General features: G+C 34.5%; 1 protein-coding gene across 1 annotated transcript in view; it reads left to right on the top strand.

Annotated features, from left to right (window-relative positions):
* The window catches only part of zgc:165573 (cysteine-rich and transmembrane domain-containing protein 1), a 33,594-nt gene extending 16,508 nt beyond the window's left edge, over positions 1 to 17,086 (top strand). The window contains exon 3 of the mRNA XM_055927607.1: positions 13,969 to 17,086. Within this exon, the coding sequence (XP_055783582.1) occupies positions 13,969 to 14,072 (104 nt within the window). The 3' untranslated portion in view covers positions 14,073 to 17,086. The remainder of the gene's footprint in view (positions 1 to 13,968) is intronic.
* The last annotated feature ends 648 nt before the right edge of the window (positions 17,087 to 17,734 follow it).

The raw sequence follows: 17,734 nt of genomic DNA, 5'->3' as shown, positions 1-17,734 counted from the left end.
TATATATATATATAAAACCTTTATTACAGCAGACTAAAAACACAGGTGATATATATATATATAAAACCTTTATTACAGCAGACTAAAAACACAGGTGATATATATATATATATATAAAACCTTTATTACAGCAGACTAAAAACACAGGTGATATATATATAGAAAACCTTTATTACAGCAGACTAAAAACACAGGTGATATATATATATAGAAAACCTTTATTACAGCAGACTAAAAACACAGGTGATATATATATATAGAAAACCTTTATTACAGCAGACTAAAAACACAGGTGATATATATATATATATATAAAACCTTTATTACAGCAGACTAAAAACACAGGTGATATATATATATATAAAACCTTTATTACAGCAGACTAAAAACACAGGTGATATATATATATATAAAACCTTTATTACAGCAGACTAAAAACACAGGTGATATATATATATATAAAACCTTTATTACAGCAGACTAAAAACACAGGTGATATATATATATATATAAAACCTTTATTACAGCAGACTAAAAACACAGGTGATATATATATAGAAAACCTTTATTACAGCAGACTAAAAACACAGGTGATATATATATATAGAAAACCTTTATTACAGCAGACTAAAAACACAGGTGATATATATATATAGAAAACCTTTATTACAGCAGACTAAAAACACAGGTGATATATATATATAAAACCTTTATTACAGCAGACTAAAAACACAGGTGATATATATATATATAGAAAACCTTTATTACAGCAGACTAAAAACACAGGTGATATATATATATATATATATAGAAAACCTTTATTACAGCAGACTAAAAACACAGGTGATATATATATAGAAAACCTTTATTACAGCAGACTAAAAACACAGGTGATATATATATATATAGAAAACCTTTATTACAGCAGACTAAAAACACAGGTGATATATGTATATATATAGAAAACCTTTATTACAGCAGACTAAAAACACAGGTGATATATATATATATATATATAGAAAACCTTTATTACAGCAGACTAAAAACACAGGTGATATATATATATAGAAAACCTTTATTACAGCAGACTAAAAACACAGGTGATATATATATATATATATATAGAAAACCTTTATTACAGCAGACTAAAAACACAGGTGATATATATATATATAGAAAACCTTTATTACAGCAGACTAAAAACACAGGTGATATATATATATAGAAAACCTTTATTACAGCAGACTAAAAACACAGGTGATATATATATATATATATAGAAAACCTTTATTACAGCAGACTAAAAACACAGGTGATATATATATATAGAAAACCTTTATTACAGCAGACTAAAAACACAGGTGATATATATATATATATATATAGAAAACCTTTATTACAGCAGACTAAAAACACAGGTGATATATATATAGAAAACCTTTATTACAGCAGACTAAAAACACAGGTGATATATATATGTAGAAAACCTTTATTACAGCAGACTAAAAACACAGGTGATATATATATATATATATATAGAAAACCTTTATTACAGCAGACTAAAAACACAGGTGATATATATATAGAAAACCTTTATTACAGCAGACTAAAAACACAGGTGATATATATATATAGAAAACCTTTATTACAGCAGACTAAAAACATAGGTGATATATATATATATAGAAAACCTTTATTACAGCAGACTAAAAACACAGGTGATATATATATATATATATAGAAAACCTTTATTACAGCAGACTAAAAACACAGGTGATATATATATAGAAAACCTTTATTACAGCAGACTAAAAACATAGGTGATATATATATATATAGAAAACCTTTATTACAGCAGACTAAAAACACAGGTGATATATATATATAAAACCTTTATTACAGCAGACTAAAAACACAGGTGATATATATATATATAAAACCTTTATTACAGCAGACTAAAAACACAGGTGATATATATGTAGAAAACCTTTATTACAGCAGACTAAAAACACAGGTGATATATATATATATATAGAAAACCTTTATTACAGCAGACTAAAAACACAGGTGATATATATATATATATAGAAAACCTTTATTACAGCAGACTAAAAACACAGGTGATATATATATATATATAGAAAACCTTTATTACAGCAGACTAAAAACACAGGTGATATATATATATATATAGAAAACCTTTATTACAGCAGACTAAAAACACAGGTGATATATATATATATATAGAAAACCTTTATTACAGCAGACTAAAAACACAGGTGATATATATATATAGAAAACCTTTATTACAGCAGACTAAAAACACAGGTGATATATATATATATAGAAAACCTTTATTACAGCAGACTAAAAACACAGGTGATATATATATATATAGAAAACCTTTATTACAGCAGACTAAAAACACAGGTGATATATATATATATATAGAAAACCTTTATTACAGCAGACTAAAAACACAGGTGATATATATATATATATATAGAAAACCTTTATTACAGCAGACTAAAAACACAGGTGATATATAGATATATAGAAAACCTTTATTACAGCAGACTAAAAACACAGGTGATATATATATATATATATATATATAGAAAACCTTTATTACAGCAGACTAAAAACACAGGTGATATATATATATATAGAAAACCTTTATTACAGCAGACTAAAAACACAGGTGATATATATATAGAAAACCTTTATTACAGCAGACTAAAAACACAGGTGATATATATATATATATATATAGAAAACCTTTATTACAGCAGACTAAAAACACAGGTGATATATATATAGAAAACCTTTATTACAGCAGACTAAAAACACAGGTGATATATATATGTAGAAAACCTTTATTACAGCAGACTAAAAACACAGGTGATATATATATATATATATATAGAAAACCTTTATTACAGCAGACTAAAAACACAGGTGATATATATATAGAAAACCTTTATTACAGCAGACTAAAAACACAGGTGATATATATATATAGAAAACCTTTATTACAGCAGACTAAAAACATAGGTGATATATATATATATAGAAAACCTTTATTACAGCAGACTAAAAACACAGGTGATATATATATATATATATAGAAAACCTTTATTACAGCAGACTAAAAACACAGGTGATATATATATAGAAAACCTTTATTACAGCAGACTAAAAACATAGGTGATATATATATATATAGAAAACCTTTATTACAGCAGACTAAAAACACAGGTGATATATATATATAAAACCTTTATTACAGCAGACTAAAAACACAGGTGATATATATATATATAAAACCTTTATTACAGCAGACTAAAAACACAGGTGATATATATGTAGAAAACCTTTATTACAGCAGACTAAAAACACAGGTGATATATATATATATATAGAAAACCTTTATTACAGCAGACTAAAAACACAGGTGATATATATATATATATAGAAAACCTTTATTACAGCAGACTAAAAACACAGGTGATATATATATATATATAGAAAACCTTTATTACAGCAGACTAAAAACACAGGTGATATATATATATATATAGAAAACCTTTATTACAGCAGACTAAAAACACAGGTGATATATATATATATATAGAAAACCTTTATTACAGCAGACTAAAAACACAGGTGATATATATATATAGAAAACCTTTATTACAGCAGACTAAAAACACAGGTGATATATATATATATAGAAAACCTTTATTACAGCAGACTAAAAACACAGGTGATATATATATATATAGAAAACCTTTATTACAGCAGACTAAAAACACAGGTGATATATATATATATATAGAAAACCTTTATTACAGCAGACTAAAAACACAGGTGATATATATATATATATAGAAAACCTTTATTACAGCAGACTAAAAACACAGGTGATATATAGATATATAGAAAACCTTTATTACAGCAGACTAAAAACACAGGTGATATATATATATATATATATATATATAGAAAACCTTTATTACAGCAGACTAAAAACACAGGTGATATATATATATATAGAAAACCTTTATTACAGCAGACTAAAAACACAGGTGATATATATATAGAAAACCTTTATTACAGCAGACTAAAAACACAGGTGATATATATATAGAAAACCTTTATTACAGCAGACTAAAAACACAGGTGATATATATATATAGAAAACCTTTATTACAGCAGACTAAAAACATAGGTGATATATATATATATATAGAAAACCTTTTTTACAGCAGACTAAAAACACAGGTGATATATATATATATATATATAGAAAACCTTTATTACAGCAGACTAAAAACACAGGTGATATATATATAGAAAACCTTTATTACAGCAGACTAAAAACATAGGTGATATATATATATATAGAAAACCTTTATTACAGCAGACTAAAAACACAGGTGATATATATATATAAAACCTTTATTACAGCAGACTAAAAACACAGGTGATATATATATAGAAAACCTTTATTACAGCAGACTAAAAACACAGGTGATATATATATATAGAAAACCTTTATTACAGCAGACTAAAAACATAGGTGATATATATATATATAGAAAACCTTTATTACAGCAGACTAAAAACACAGGTGATATATATATATATATATAGAAAACCTTTATTACAGCAGACTAAAAACACAGGTGATATATATATAGAAAACCTTTATTACAGCAGACTAAAAACATAGGTGATATATATATATATAGAAAACCTTTATTACAGCAGACTAAAAACACAGGTGATATATATATATATAAAACCTTTATTACAGCAGACTAAAAACACAGGTGATATATATATATAAAACCTTTATTACAGCAGACTAAAAACACAGGTGATATATATATATAGAAAACCTTTATTACAGCAGACTAAAAACACAGGTGATATATATATATATATAGAAAACCTTTATTACAGCAGACTAAAAACACAGGTGATATATATATATATATAGAAAACCTTTATTACAGCAGACTAAAAACACAGGTGATATATATATATATAGAAAACCTTTATTACAGCAGACTAAAAACACAGGTGATATATATATATATATAGAAAACCTTTATTACAGCAGACTAAAAACACAGGTGATATATATATATAGAAAACCTTTATTACAGCAGACTAAAAACACAGGTGATATATATATATATAGAAAACCTTTATTACAGCAGACTAAAAACACAGGTGATATATATATATATAAAACCTTTATTACAGCAGACTAAAAACACAGGTGATATATATATATATAGAAAACCTTTATTACAGCAGACTAAAAACACAGGTGATATATATATATATATAGAAAACCTTTATTACAGCAGACTAAAAACACAGGTGATATATATATATATATAGAAAACCTTTATTACAGCAGACTAAAAACACAGGTGATATATATATATATAGAAAACCTTTATTACAGCAGACTAAAAACACAGGTGATATATATATATATATATATATAGAAAACCTTTATTACAGCAGACTAAAAACACAGGTGATATATATATATATAGAAAACCTTTATTACAGCAGACTAAAAACACAGGTGATATATATATAGAAAACCTTTATTACAGCAGACTAAAAACACAGGTGATATATATATAGAAAACCTTTATTACAGCAGACTAAAAACACAGGTGATATATATATATAGAAAACCTTTATTACAGCAGACTAAAAACATAGGTGATATATATATATATAGAAAACCTTTATTACAGCAGACTAAAAACACAGGTGATATATATATATATATATAGAAAACCTTTATTACAGCAGACTAAAAACACAGGTGATATATATATAGAAAACCTTTATTACAGCAGACTAAAAACATAGGTGATATATATATATATAGAAAACCTTTATTACAGCAGACTAAAAACACAGGTGATATATATATATAAAACCTTTATTACAGCAGACTAAAAACACAGGTGATATATATATATAAAACCTTTATTACAGCAGACTAAAAACACAGGTGATATATATATATAGAAAACCTTTATTACAGCAGACTAAAAACACAGGTGATATATATATATATATAGAAAACCTTTATTACAGCAGACTAAAAACACAGGTGATATATATATATATATAGAAAACCTTTATTACAGCAGACTAAAAACACAGGTGATATATATATATATATAGAAAACCTTTATTACAGCAGACTAAAAACACAGGTGATATATATATATATATAGAAAACCTTTATTACAGCAGACTAAAAACACAGGTGATATATATATATATAGAAAACCTTTATTACAGCAGACTAAAAGCACAGGTGATATATATATATATAGAAAACCTTTATTACAGCAGACTAAAAACACAGGTGATATATATATATATATAAAACCTTTATTACAGCAGACTAAAAACACAGGTGATATATATATATATAGAAAACCTTTATTACAGCAGACTAAAAACACAGGTGATATATATATATATATAGAAAACCTTTATTACAGCAGACTAAAAACACAGGTGATATATATATATATATATAGAAAACCTTTATTACAGCAGACTAAAAACACAGGTGATATATATATATATAGAAAACCTTTATTACAGCAGACTAAAAACACAGGTGATATATATATATATATATATATAGAGAAAACCTTTATTACAGCAGACTAAAAACACAGGTGATATATATATATAGAAAACCTTTATTACAGCAGACTAAAAACACAGGTGATATATATATAGAAAACCTTTATTACAGCAGACTAAAAACACAGGTGATATATATATAGAAAACCTTTATTACAGCAGACTAAAAACACAGGTGATATATATATATAGAAAACCTTTATTACAGCAGACTAAAAACACAGGTGATATATATATAGAAAACCTTTATTACAGCAGACTAAAAACACAGGTGATATATATATAGAAAACCTTTATTACAGCAGACTAAAAACACAGGTGATATATATATATAAAACCTTTATTACAGCAGACTAAAAACACAGGTGATATATATATATATATAAAACCTTTATTACAGCAGACTAAAAACAGTTACATCGTCAATTGCGGTTTATTGTTTAGGCTAATTATTCAAAGCTCCCTTTGTTATTTAATTTAAAATAAAATGCTTGATTGAATTTCAAAGCATGAATGTCTCATATGCTGTGTGATGCCAATAACAAATGAATGAATGATTGATTGATCCAGTAGCCTGTATATTGAAATATAGGCCTAAGTAAGTTACAGTATTAAGACTAAACAGGCCACGCTCTTAGGCCTACAGATCCATGGTGGTTATACAAGGATACTATACCAAGCCTACTAATGAAAATGACATGACTTATTATCATAATAACAGTAATAATAACAATAAGGAGATCAAGAAAAATGAGGGTATAGGAGCGAGAGCTGTGTGTATATTATGTGTGACAAACAAGTGCTGTTAGATTACAGTGTCATTGTTCTGCCTGTTTGGAACAGTGTAAATAACACTAAATACATTGTAAGTAATACAAGTCTGTTCTAAGAAAAATTATTGTAAAGGCTTTATTACAGCAGAGCAAAGATTAAAACGGACAAATCTGTGACATGTCTTTATCCACCATTTTGCTGCTGCATGAGGCTTGGTGCTCACAGAATCAGTAGGCTATTAAACACACAGTCAAACGGGCAACAGAAGCAGGATCTGTCTCATTTCTGGAGATGTCTGTCTGTATATGGATGATTTATGAAGCCAGGGACATTTAACAGTTGATTATAGACCTAATTAAATTGGGGTTTCCTCTCTCCTCAACTTTGTTAGACAATTAGGCTAATGCAGGGAATGTTTCCTGGTCTCTGCTGCGGCCTCCGCCACATTGTTCTCAGTCCCATCATGCTGCTAGAATTCGGTATAATGCACATAGGTAAAGGCGGCAAATCTACGGCTCACTGAAGATTGTTTCAGAACGGTGGACAGCGATCGTATCCAGTGCGGGGAAAAGCACATTTGTTATAAAATAATATTAGATTTATTAATATTGCACCATTATTTTTACATAATATAACCATATACAATGTCAGTATCACATATTTTAGAGTGATGGACTGTCCCATCCCCGTGGCCTCCACAATGGATTAGTCCACTGAGAGACGTAAATCAGACGGGTGCTCTTGTGCTTGACTAAATAAATCTCTATCGACCAAATAATCAACCAGTCGACGAAATGGGGTCAGCCCTACCTTGACTTCTCTGAATGCAAAGACGCTGGAGGTGCTTTGGGAACAATGTCTCCCCGGGGATCCCCAGCCGCTCCAGGTATTTGATCTATTGGGGGCTCCTGAGTGGCGCAGCGGTCTAGGCACTGCCTCTCAGTACTAGCGGCATCACTACAGACCCTGGTTTGATTCCAGGCTCTATCACAACCAGCCATGATTGGTAGTCCCATAGGGCGGCACACAATTGGCCCAGCGTCGTCCAGTTTTGGCCGGGGTAGGCGGTCATTGTAAATAAGTATTTGTTCTTAACTGACTTGCCAAGTTAAATAAAATAAAATATTCCAGAGCTAGCACACCTGATTGAACTTGCCAACCAATCATCAAGCCCTTGACTAGGTGAATCAGGTGAGCTGGTTCAGGTCCTTGACTAGGTGAATCAGGTGAGCTGGTTCAGGTCCTTGACTAGATGAATCAGGTGAGCTGGTTCAGGCCCTTGACTAGGTGAATCAGGTGAGCTGGTTCAGGTCCTTGACTAGGTGAATCATTTAAATTGTGGAACCAGTGGGTCAGACATGTCTATCTAGGGTTGCAAAGCTACCGGTAATTTACCAAAGTTACCGGAATCTTCAGTAATTTAGGTAATGAACAGAATCTATCATAACTTTGGTCATTCATACTACAATAACTTTTTTTTAAAGTATTCATATATAGTATACATTTTTATATCTGGATCCATAGAGTTTGTAGTAGATAGACCATATTGTTCAAGAGAAAAGCCTAATTAATGAAAAATGCATCTAATCAACAATGGCATTATTTTCTCTGCAACTCATCCAACTATAGACTTTTTTCACAACTGCCACCAGTTGACGCCTAACATTGACAACAAACACATATTGACAAAGTAAAATAAGTGTGAATAAAATATATACATACATAAATATACATACATACAGTGCATTCAGAAAGTATTCAGATCCCTTGACTTTATCCACATTTAATTCCATTAGTCTTATTCTAAAATGGATTAAATAAATGTTATAATCATAGCGCTTGATGGTTTTTGCGACTGCAGTTTCTTAAAAAAGTTCTTGAAATTTTCCGGATTGACTGACCTTTGTCTTGAAGTAATGATTGCTTATTTGAGCTGTTCTTGCCATAATATGGACTTGGTCTTTTACCAAATAGGGCTATCTTCTGTATACCACCCCTACCTTGTCACAACAGAACTGATTGGCTCAAACGCATTAAGAAGGAAAGAAATTCCACAAATGAATTTTTAACAAGGCACACCTGTTAATTGAAATGCATTCCTCATGAAGCTGGTTGAGAGAATGGCAAGTGTGCAAAGCTGTCATCTAGGCGAAGGGTGGCTACTTTGAAGAATCTCAAATCTATTTTGATTTGTTTAACACTTTTCTGGAGTTATTACATGATGAAGTATGTTATTTCATAGTTTTGATGTCTTCTACGATGTCTTCTATTATTCTACGATGTAGAAAATTGTAAAAATAAAGAAAAACCCTTAAATGAGTAGGTGTGTCCAAACTTTTGACTGGTACTTTAAGTATTCAAACCATTTACTCAGTACATTGTTGAAGCACTTTTGGCAGCCATTACAGCCTTGAGTCTTCTTGGGTATGACGCTACAAGCTTGGCACATCTGTATTTGGGGAGTTTCTCCTATTCTTCTCTGCAGATCCTCTCAAGTTCGGTCAGGTTGGGTGGGGAGCGTCGCTGCACAGCTATTTTCAGGTCTCTCCAGAGATGTTCGATCGGGTTCAAGTCCGAGTTCTGGCTGGGCCACTCAAGGACGTTCAGAGACTTCTCTTGAAGCCACTCCTGCGTTGTCTTAGCTGTGTGCTTAGCGTCGTTATCCTGTTGGTAGGTGAACCTTTGCCCCAGTCTGAGATCCTGAGCATTCTAGAGCAGGTTTTCATCAAGGATCTCTCTGTTCTTTGCTGCGTTCGTCTTTCCCTTGATCCTGACTAGTCTCACAGTCCCTGCTGCTGAAAACATCCCCACAGCATGATGCTTGCACTATCATGCTTCACCGTAGGGATGGTGCCATGTTTCCTTCAGACGTGACGCTTTGCATTCAGGCCAAAGAGTTCAATCTTGGTTTCATCAGAACAGAGAATCTTGTTTCTTATGGTCTGAGAGTCTTTAGGTGCCTTTTGGCAAACTCCAAGCGGGCTGTCATGTGCCTTTTTCTGAGGAGTGGCTTCCATCTGGCCACTCTACCATAAAGGTGGAGTGCTGAAGAGATGGTTGTTCTTCTGGAAGGTTCTCCCATCTCCAGAGAGGAACTCTAGTGCTCTGTCAGAGTGACCATTGGGTTCTGGTCAGCTCCCTGACCAAGGCCCTTCTCCCTCGATTGCTCAGTTTGGCCGGGCGGCCAGCTCTAGGAAGAGTCTTGGTGGTTCTAAACTTCTTCCAGTTTAAAAATGATGGAGACCACTGTGTTCTTGGGGACCTTTCCCCAGATCTGTGCCTCGACACAATCCTGTCTCAGAGCTCTGTGAACAATTCCTTCGATCTCATGGTGGACTCCAATTTCACCACAGGTGGACTCCAAGTTGTAGAAACATCTCAGGATGATCAATGAAACAGGATGCACCAGAGCTCAATTTTGTGTCTCATAGTAAAGAGTCTGAATACTTATGTAAATAGTATTTTTTTTTAAATACATTTGCAAAAATGTCTACACTTGTTTTTGCTCTGTCATTATGGGGTGTTGTGTGTAGATTGAATATTTTTTATTTAATCCATTTTAGAATAAGGCTGTAACGTGGAGAAAGTCAAGGGGTCTGAATACTTTCCGAATGCACTGTATACGGTTATTTTATATCAGCGTCCCAATGTGTGTTCTTAAAGGTGAAGGTTGTTGTAGCTAACCACATGATAGCCAGATCACTTTCTGCTTTTGTTCATGTCATATGATTTCAAGGGGTGTTGTCCAAATCAGAAAGGTAACTTTCCAGACTTTAGGCAGGGCCTGTATTTGTTTACCTGGATAATACCTTCTCAGTGGTGAATAGTGGACTGCCACTAAGAAACCAGGCAATGGGACTTGAATGCTGCATTCATAACCAAGTGGGAGTTGGGAATTTACCAGTTGTGAAGTCGTAAATACCAGTATTCCATACATGAGTTGAAACCGGAGTGAGGTGCACATGTACATAAACAGATGCATGTGGTGGACACTTGATACAGTCACGTGATGTTGTGATATGTCACAAAATCATGTTACAACCACACATCAATAGTCATATATGCCAACATTCTGCTAAGTGGATGGTCTCTACAGAAGGTGTAAACGGTACAGCCAAATGGTTACTTGCATAGTAGCAATATCAGAAAGATGGAGTCAAAATAAATTAAATATACAGTATGTACAACAATGATATCGGTGATAGACGAGGTAGTTACATGGGGTCAAGTGGCTGAGCAGCAGGATAACAAAATAATAGCAGCAACGTATGGTGTCATGTGAATAGAGGCACTGCAGATAGTGCTGGTAACTGGTCTGTCCAAACCCCGCATGAACAAGGGAATCGATATTTGAAGAGCCTGTTTCTGTCCTTGACTTTGGTGCAGGGCATGCGATGTCCATAGCCTCTTCATTGCAAAACTCCCTGATCTCCTCAAACATGCGTTTGTCTAGCTTTGTCCAGTTCACATGATGCTGTTACAGGCAGACCATCGTGGATGGTAGTCTCACACTCTTGGTTCTCTCCTACTCTGCCACTTTGTGCAGGCTGCTGCTTCCTTTATCCCCAAGCACTGCCTGGTTTAACGAGCGACAGCCTTGCCTCGTTGGGGCAGATAGTCCATATAAGGCCCGGGGGTGGAGCCAACCGGCTGCCAGATATCTCCCCTCAGTAACCACTCCCCTCATCTCTCCCTGCCGTATGCCACACTGTATATATGGATGAAAGCTTCATGTTAGGGTCATTGTTAGTTAGCAAGCCAGCCAGCGAACCTCAGCTAGCTAGCTAACAGCAAGCTTTAGTATGCAATGAAAATAACTTTCTGACATAATGAGAAATGTGTAATATCTGAATCTGTAGCTAGATTCTTACCTGTATACATGGATGAGAGCTTCACGACAAACTGCAACCCCTTTTATAAAACATCCTGTGTTTCCGTTTAGTTTGCCCAGCTTGTTTGGCCGGTTGTGTTCCACTGATTTCAAAACATGTTATTTTAAGAGTGAGAGAGAGTCAGCATAGCTTGGCACGATCGTTGTCCAGAAAGTAGTCCATCACAACCTTTTCCCACTGATCTTTGTCGATAGCACCTGATAAATTCAGAGCAGCAATGTTATTGAGAGCAGTAGCAACATATTACAGGTCATTTTATAGACACAAGATGCAACACCACAGACCAATCCAAACTCATCTCTCGGCATGTCCAGCCCACTCATTATCTCAGCCAATCATGGATGGCGGGAAGGTTGCTGTCTTTCTCTGTGGCTAAACCAACTAGGCCCGTAATTTAACAATTGTATTCGTATTTACAGATGACATACAAGTTTGATTTTAAAGGCACATGAAAGTTCAGATGTTCGAGAAGGCATTTCCGCCAAAAAACGCATTTTGATAAATATAATATATATATATATATATATATATATATATATATATATATATATATATATATATATATATAAATACGTTCAAACGGCTCTCCTGTGGCTCTCCTGTGAAGTTGTGACTTGCGACATACGCCTAGTTTCCTGAATCGGGTCACCTTTGAACTTGTTGAGAAATGCTGATTGGCTAATTGCCAATAAACGGCCTAAACCATAAACTAAAAAAAGTATAGCTACAGTATCATGCTCGTAAACAAAGTATAGTGTTCCAAAACCATATTAATAGATTGCTTTTTATTAAACTGCCAAAAATGCTGTTATCAAGGTCCTTTCCTTAGTAGGTGACGTCAGAGCCCCGGATGATAAATGAGTTTTCCACTCGTAGTTACCAGTTGGGGGGGGCCATTCGAAGACGTGGATGTCGATTAAGGCAGGCCTCTGCACCTCTCTGATTCAGAGGGGTTTGGTGAAATGCCGAATACAAATTTCAGTTGAATACATTCAGTTGGACAACTGACTAAGTATCCCCTTTCCTTTCAAGTGTTTTCTTTCCAGTTGTATTTGGTAAATACCACCTTCCCACTTGGTTATGAACACAGCAAACTTACTGCCTGGCAACTGTTGCTAGAGAGCAGTCCCTTTTGTACTGGGGTACTACCTTGCCACTCAGGTAACACATAGCTGACCTGACTATTTCCAGATGGCAGCCTTTGTAAGGTGTGTGTGTGTGTGTGTGTGTGTGTGTGTGTGTGTGTGTGTGTGAGTGCACATTAATGATTAACAGCAAATATACCAAAGATAACAAGAATAGTAGGTTGTTAGGGCTAAGTGTTTGTGACTTGTGTATTCCAAGTATGTGTATTCCAAGGGCGGCAGGTAGCCTAGCGGTTAGAGCGTTTGGCCAGTAACCGAAATGTCGCTGGTTTGAGTTCCCAAGCCGACAAGGTGAAAAATCTGTCTGTGCCCTTGAGCAGGGCTAATAACCCTAATTTCATTGCACCTATCTGGTATATGTGACAATAAAACATATATTTTTTACTGCCAGTTGTAAAGGTTTAACTTTAAATGAATGTCTACCTCTCTCTCTCCCCATCCCTCCCTTCCTCTAGTGTACGTGGTGGAAGAGAGAAGGAGAGATGATTCAGGAGACACGTGTCTGACTGCCTGTTGGACGGCTCTCTGCTGCTGCTGCTTGTGGGACATGCTCACATAACCTCTGACCCCTGACATTTACCCTTATCTGTTTTGATCCTTACCCTTTACCTCCTAACCCTTAACCCAAAGTCCCTCTCATCTGTAATAGAAAACAAGTACTGGAAGCAATAGAACACTATGAAAATCTGGGAAACCAGGCCTGGTATTTATAGCGGACTTTGAAAGGCCCTTTGAAAAAGTAGAAGTACAGTATATGTAAATGCCTGGACTATTTTAATTTTGGAGAGTCTCTTATGCAATGGCTTAAAGTTATGTATAGTAACCCCAGGTGTCAAATATTAAATAATGGTTACTTCTCGGGAAGTATTAAATTGTCAAGAGGAGTAAATCAAGGTTGTCCACTATCGGCATATCTATTTATTATGGCCATCAAAATGCTAGCTATTCAAATCAGATCCAACAATACTATCAAGGGCCTAGAAATCCAGGGCTTAATAACAAAGGTGTCATTGTACGCTGATCATTCATGTTTTCTTTTAAATACGCAATTTGGATCCCTGCACAGCCTCCTAGAGGATGTAGATCATTTTTCTAACCTCTGGATTAAACCAGAATGATGATAAATACACCATATTACATATTGGATCACTAAAAAAGAGAACTTTTACATTACCGTGTAGTTTACCAAAAAAATGGCCTGACGATGTAGTGGACATACTTGGTATACATATCCCAAAATAAATAAATAATCTCGCTACAATTTATATTTATAGAAAGTTAGCCAAATTAGATATCATTTTGCTACCATGGAAAGGACAACATCTGTTTATTTGTGGAAGAATTACCCTGATTTAATTATTTTGTCATTTCCCAGTTGACCTATTTACTTACTTACGGCCCTGCCTACAACTAACGACTTTTTTATTCAATTACATGAGCAAAACAATTCCACCTTATTTTGAATGGCAAGCCGGAGAAAATTAAACAGGCCTATTTATATAATGAATATGAATTTGAAGGGCAGAAATGATTCAATAAAAAGGACCTCTCACTACAGACTTCAGTCATACAAACACTATACATAAATCTGAACGGGTTCTCTAGCAGATTTAATAAAAAAAGGTTTCAAAATGTTATCATCTTTGTAAATGATATCATAAATAGGACTGGTGGAATTATGTAACACATGCAGTTAACAAAAAAATATGGAAATGTCTGCTCTATCCAACATTACAACCAACTGATTGCAGCATTGTGGAAAGGGGAGAAGGTAAGGAACTTGACTGTTGGCCCTGCATTAAAGACCAAAATTGGTTAAAGGAAATTGTGATGAATATAAAAAAGTATACCAGTTTCATTTAAGCACCAAAAGAATGACAGCTGCGCCATACAGGTTGCTAAATAGTTGGGAGATGTTCGATGTTCTGATTCTATAGCACGTGGTTTATGAACTGATACACACAACGACGCCGGATTCTAAACGTAGAGTTTTTCAATTTCAATTATTATACACAATTCTTGCAACCAAAATAATGTCATATATATGGGGGATACAACCATCCCAGCTCTTCCGATTTTGCTGTGAAGAGACAGAATCATTAGATCACTTGTTTCGGTACTGCCCATATGTAGCTTGTTTTTGGTCGCAGGTTCAGGAATGGCAGAGAAAATGCAACATTTACATGGAGCTAACTCTGCAAATAGCACTGCTGGATAATTTGATAAGTCGTAGTCAATTGATCAATAATGTAATAATACTCTTAGCATAATTTTTTACATTTAATTTACAATCTGTAGAAACTGAGAATAGAAAGTTTCAGAGCTTTTGTGAAACATCACACAGTGGAAATATATATATGGCAGCTAAAACTCAAAACCGGATGGTCTTCAGAGTCAGAGATAGATGGGAGGGGTTGAGTGTAGCTGAAGGCTGGGATGCTAATGTAAAATATATTGTCCATAAATTGTATATAGTATGTAGAAGCCTAAGTATCGTTGTCCATTAGTTTACTTAAATTAGGGGAGTTGGGTTAGGGGAAAATAAGAAAGTTTTTAAAAAGTCCCTCATTTTATCCTAACCTCTAACCCCTGAGGTTTAACCCCTAACCCTGACCTACCTGTTACACTGTCCCTCCATCTGGCCTTACTTCCTGTTAGTCCACCTGAATCATTCTCTCTCCCCCTAACTATCAGTCTTACTCCTTGCACTCCTGCTTTCCTTCCCAAACGTCCAGCCTGAACCCCTGTACCTCCTGAACAATGGTAGCATTATATGATAACCTCTATGTATCTATCCTTGTGCTCCTACACCTGACCTAACCCCTCTGTAGCAGTTTAGCTACAATATGTTCCCTAAATCTCAGGCACTGTACTGTAGATATTGCTTCTTGTGGAACACAAATTCATTCTCAAACACCACACATACAATATGCACTCATATCTCAGGCGTTCTACTGTAGATGACACACATACACAAACGAACACACACACACACCATGCACTCTCTCTCTCTCTCTCCTGGGCACTTTAACATCTTACCTCTGTAAGGTACTTCTCCTGCCTCCCTCCCTCCTCCCAAACAAACCTCTAGTCATACCACCCCATATTCCCTAAACCCTCCTAACAAATGACTCTCTACACCGTATCTGTCATGGCTACCTAGATCATTGGATGCCAGTAAGCTACAGTGCCCCTTGCCAACCCCCTGCCCCCGCTGTACCATGCTGAAGCTTGAACTGTCCTCTCCGTTATGTTTGCACAACAGCTACTGTGGTTTCCTGTTTGTCTTAGGATGAATCCTATGAGCTTGCATTGAATGCATTTTTTAAAGACGATGACAATGAATAGTTTAATGTTTGATTACATCTAATATTGTTCAATGCTTGCAATGCTTTTTTCCTGTTAATTTCTAGATCCTGGATGAATATGATTTGATTGCTATGTTATTTTTAATATTCTCATTCCTTGAAGGAGAGAACATGAAACTTAAAAAAATTGAATGTTTATTATGTAGATGCCTTTGCCTGACATGAGAATCTTGCATTAAGAATAAATTATTCCCAAAACAGTCAACATTGTCTGGTGTCTTTCACTCTGGTCAGTTGTGGGTATGTCTGTGTGTTTTACTGTGCTTGCTGTAGCAGAGGTTGAGTGTGTTATAGATCTCTATGGTTAGTAACTGGTTCCAGGATAGATCTGAGTCTATTTATACCACTGAACTGCTGTGACCTTGGCTGGGGAGTCACACTGGACTGCTGTGACCTTGGCTGGCGAGTCTTGTGTAACAAACCGTGATTTAGACTACAGTAGTAGATGAGGATAAATGACGACATGGATAACATTGAGCTGGCTGGCTTCTCCGTGCATCGGCAGGACAGAGCAGTTACATCAGGGAAGACGAGGGTCGGGGTGTGTGTCAGTAACTGCTGGTGCGCGATGTCTAGTATTAAATAAGTCTCGAGGTATTGCTCGCCTGAGGTAGAATACCTCATGATAAGCTGTAGATCACACTATCTACCAAGAAAGTTCTCATCTGTAGTATTCGAAGCCGTCTATTTACCACCACAAACAGATGCTGACACTAAGACCGCACTCAACGAGCTGTATAAGGCCATAAGCAAACGAGAAAATGCTCATCCAGAAGTGGCGCTCCTAGTGGCCGGTGAGTTTAATGCAGGCAAAAGTTAAATCCGTTTTCCCTCATTTCTACCAGCATGTGCA

Source organism: Salvelinus fontinalis, chromosome 6 (assembly GCF_029448725.1).
Source record: "Salvelinus fontinalis isolate EN_2023a chromosome 6, ASM2944872v1, whole genome shotgun sequence".
In the NCBI taxonomy this organism is placed as follows: domain Eukaryota; kingdom Metazoa; phylum Chordata; class Actinopteri; order Salmoniformes; family Salmonidae; genus Salvelinus; species Salvelinus fontinalis.
The sequence above is the reverse complement of the archived record's forward strand: the minus strand, read 5'-3'. Positions and strand labels throughout refer to the sequence as shown.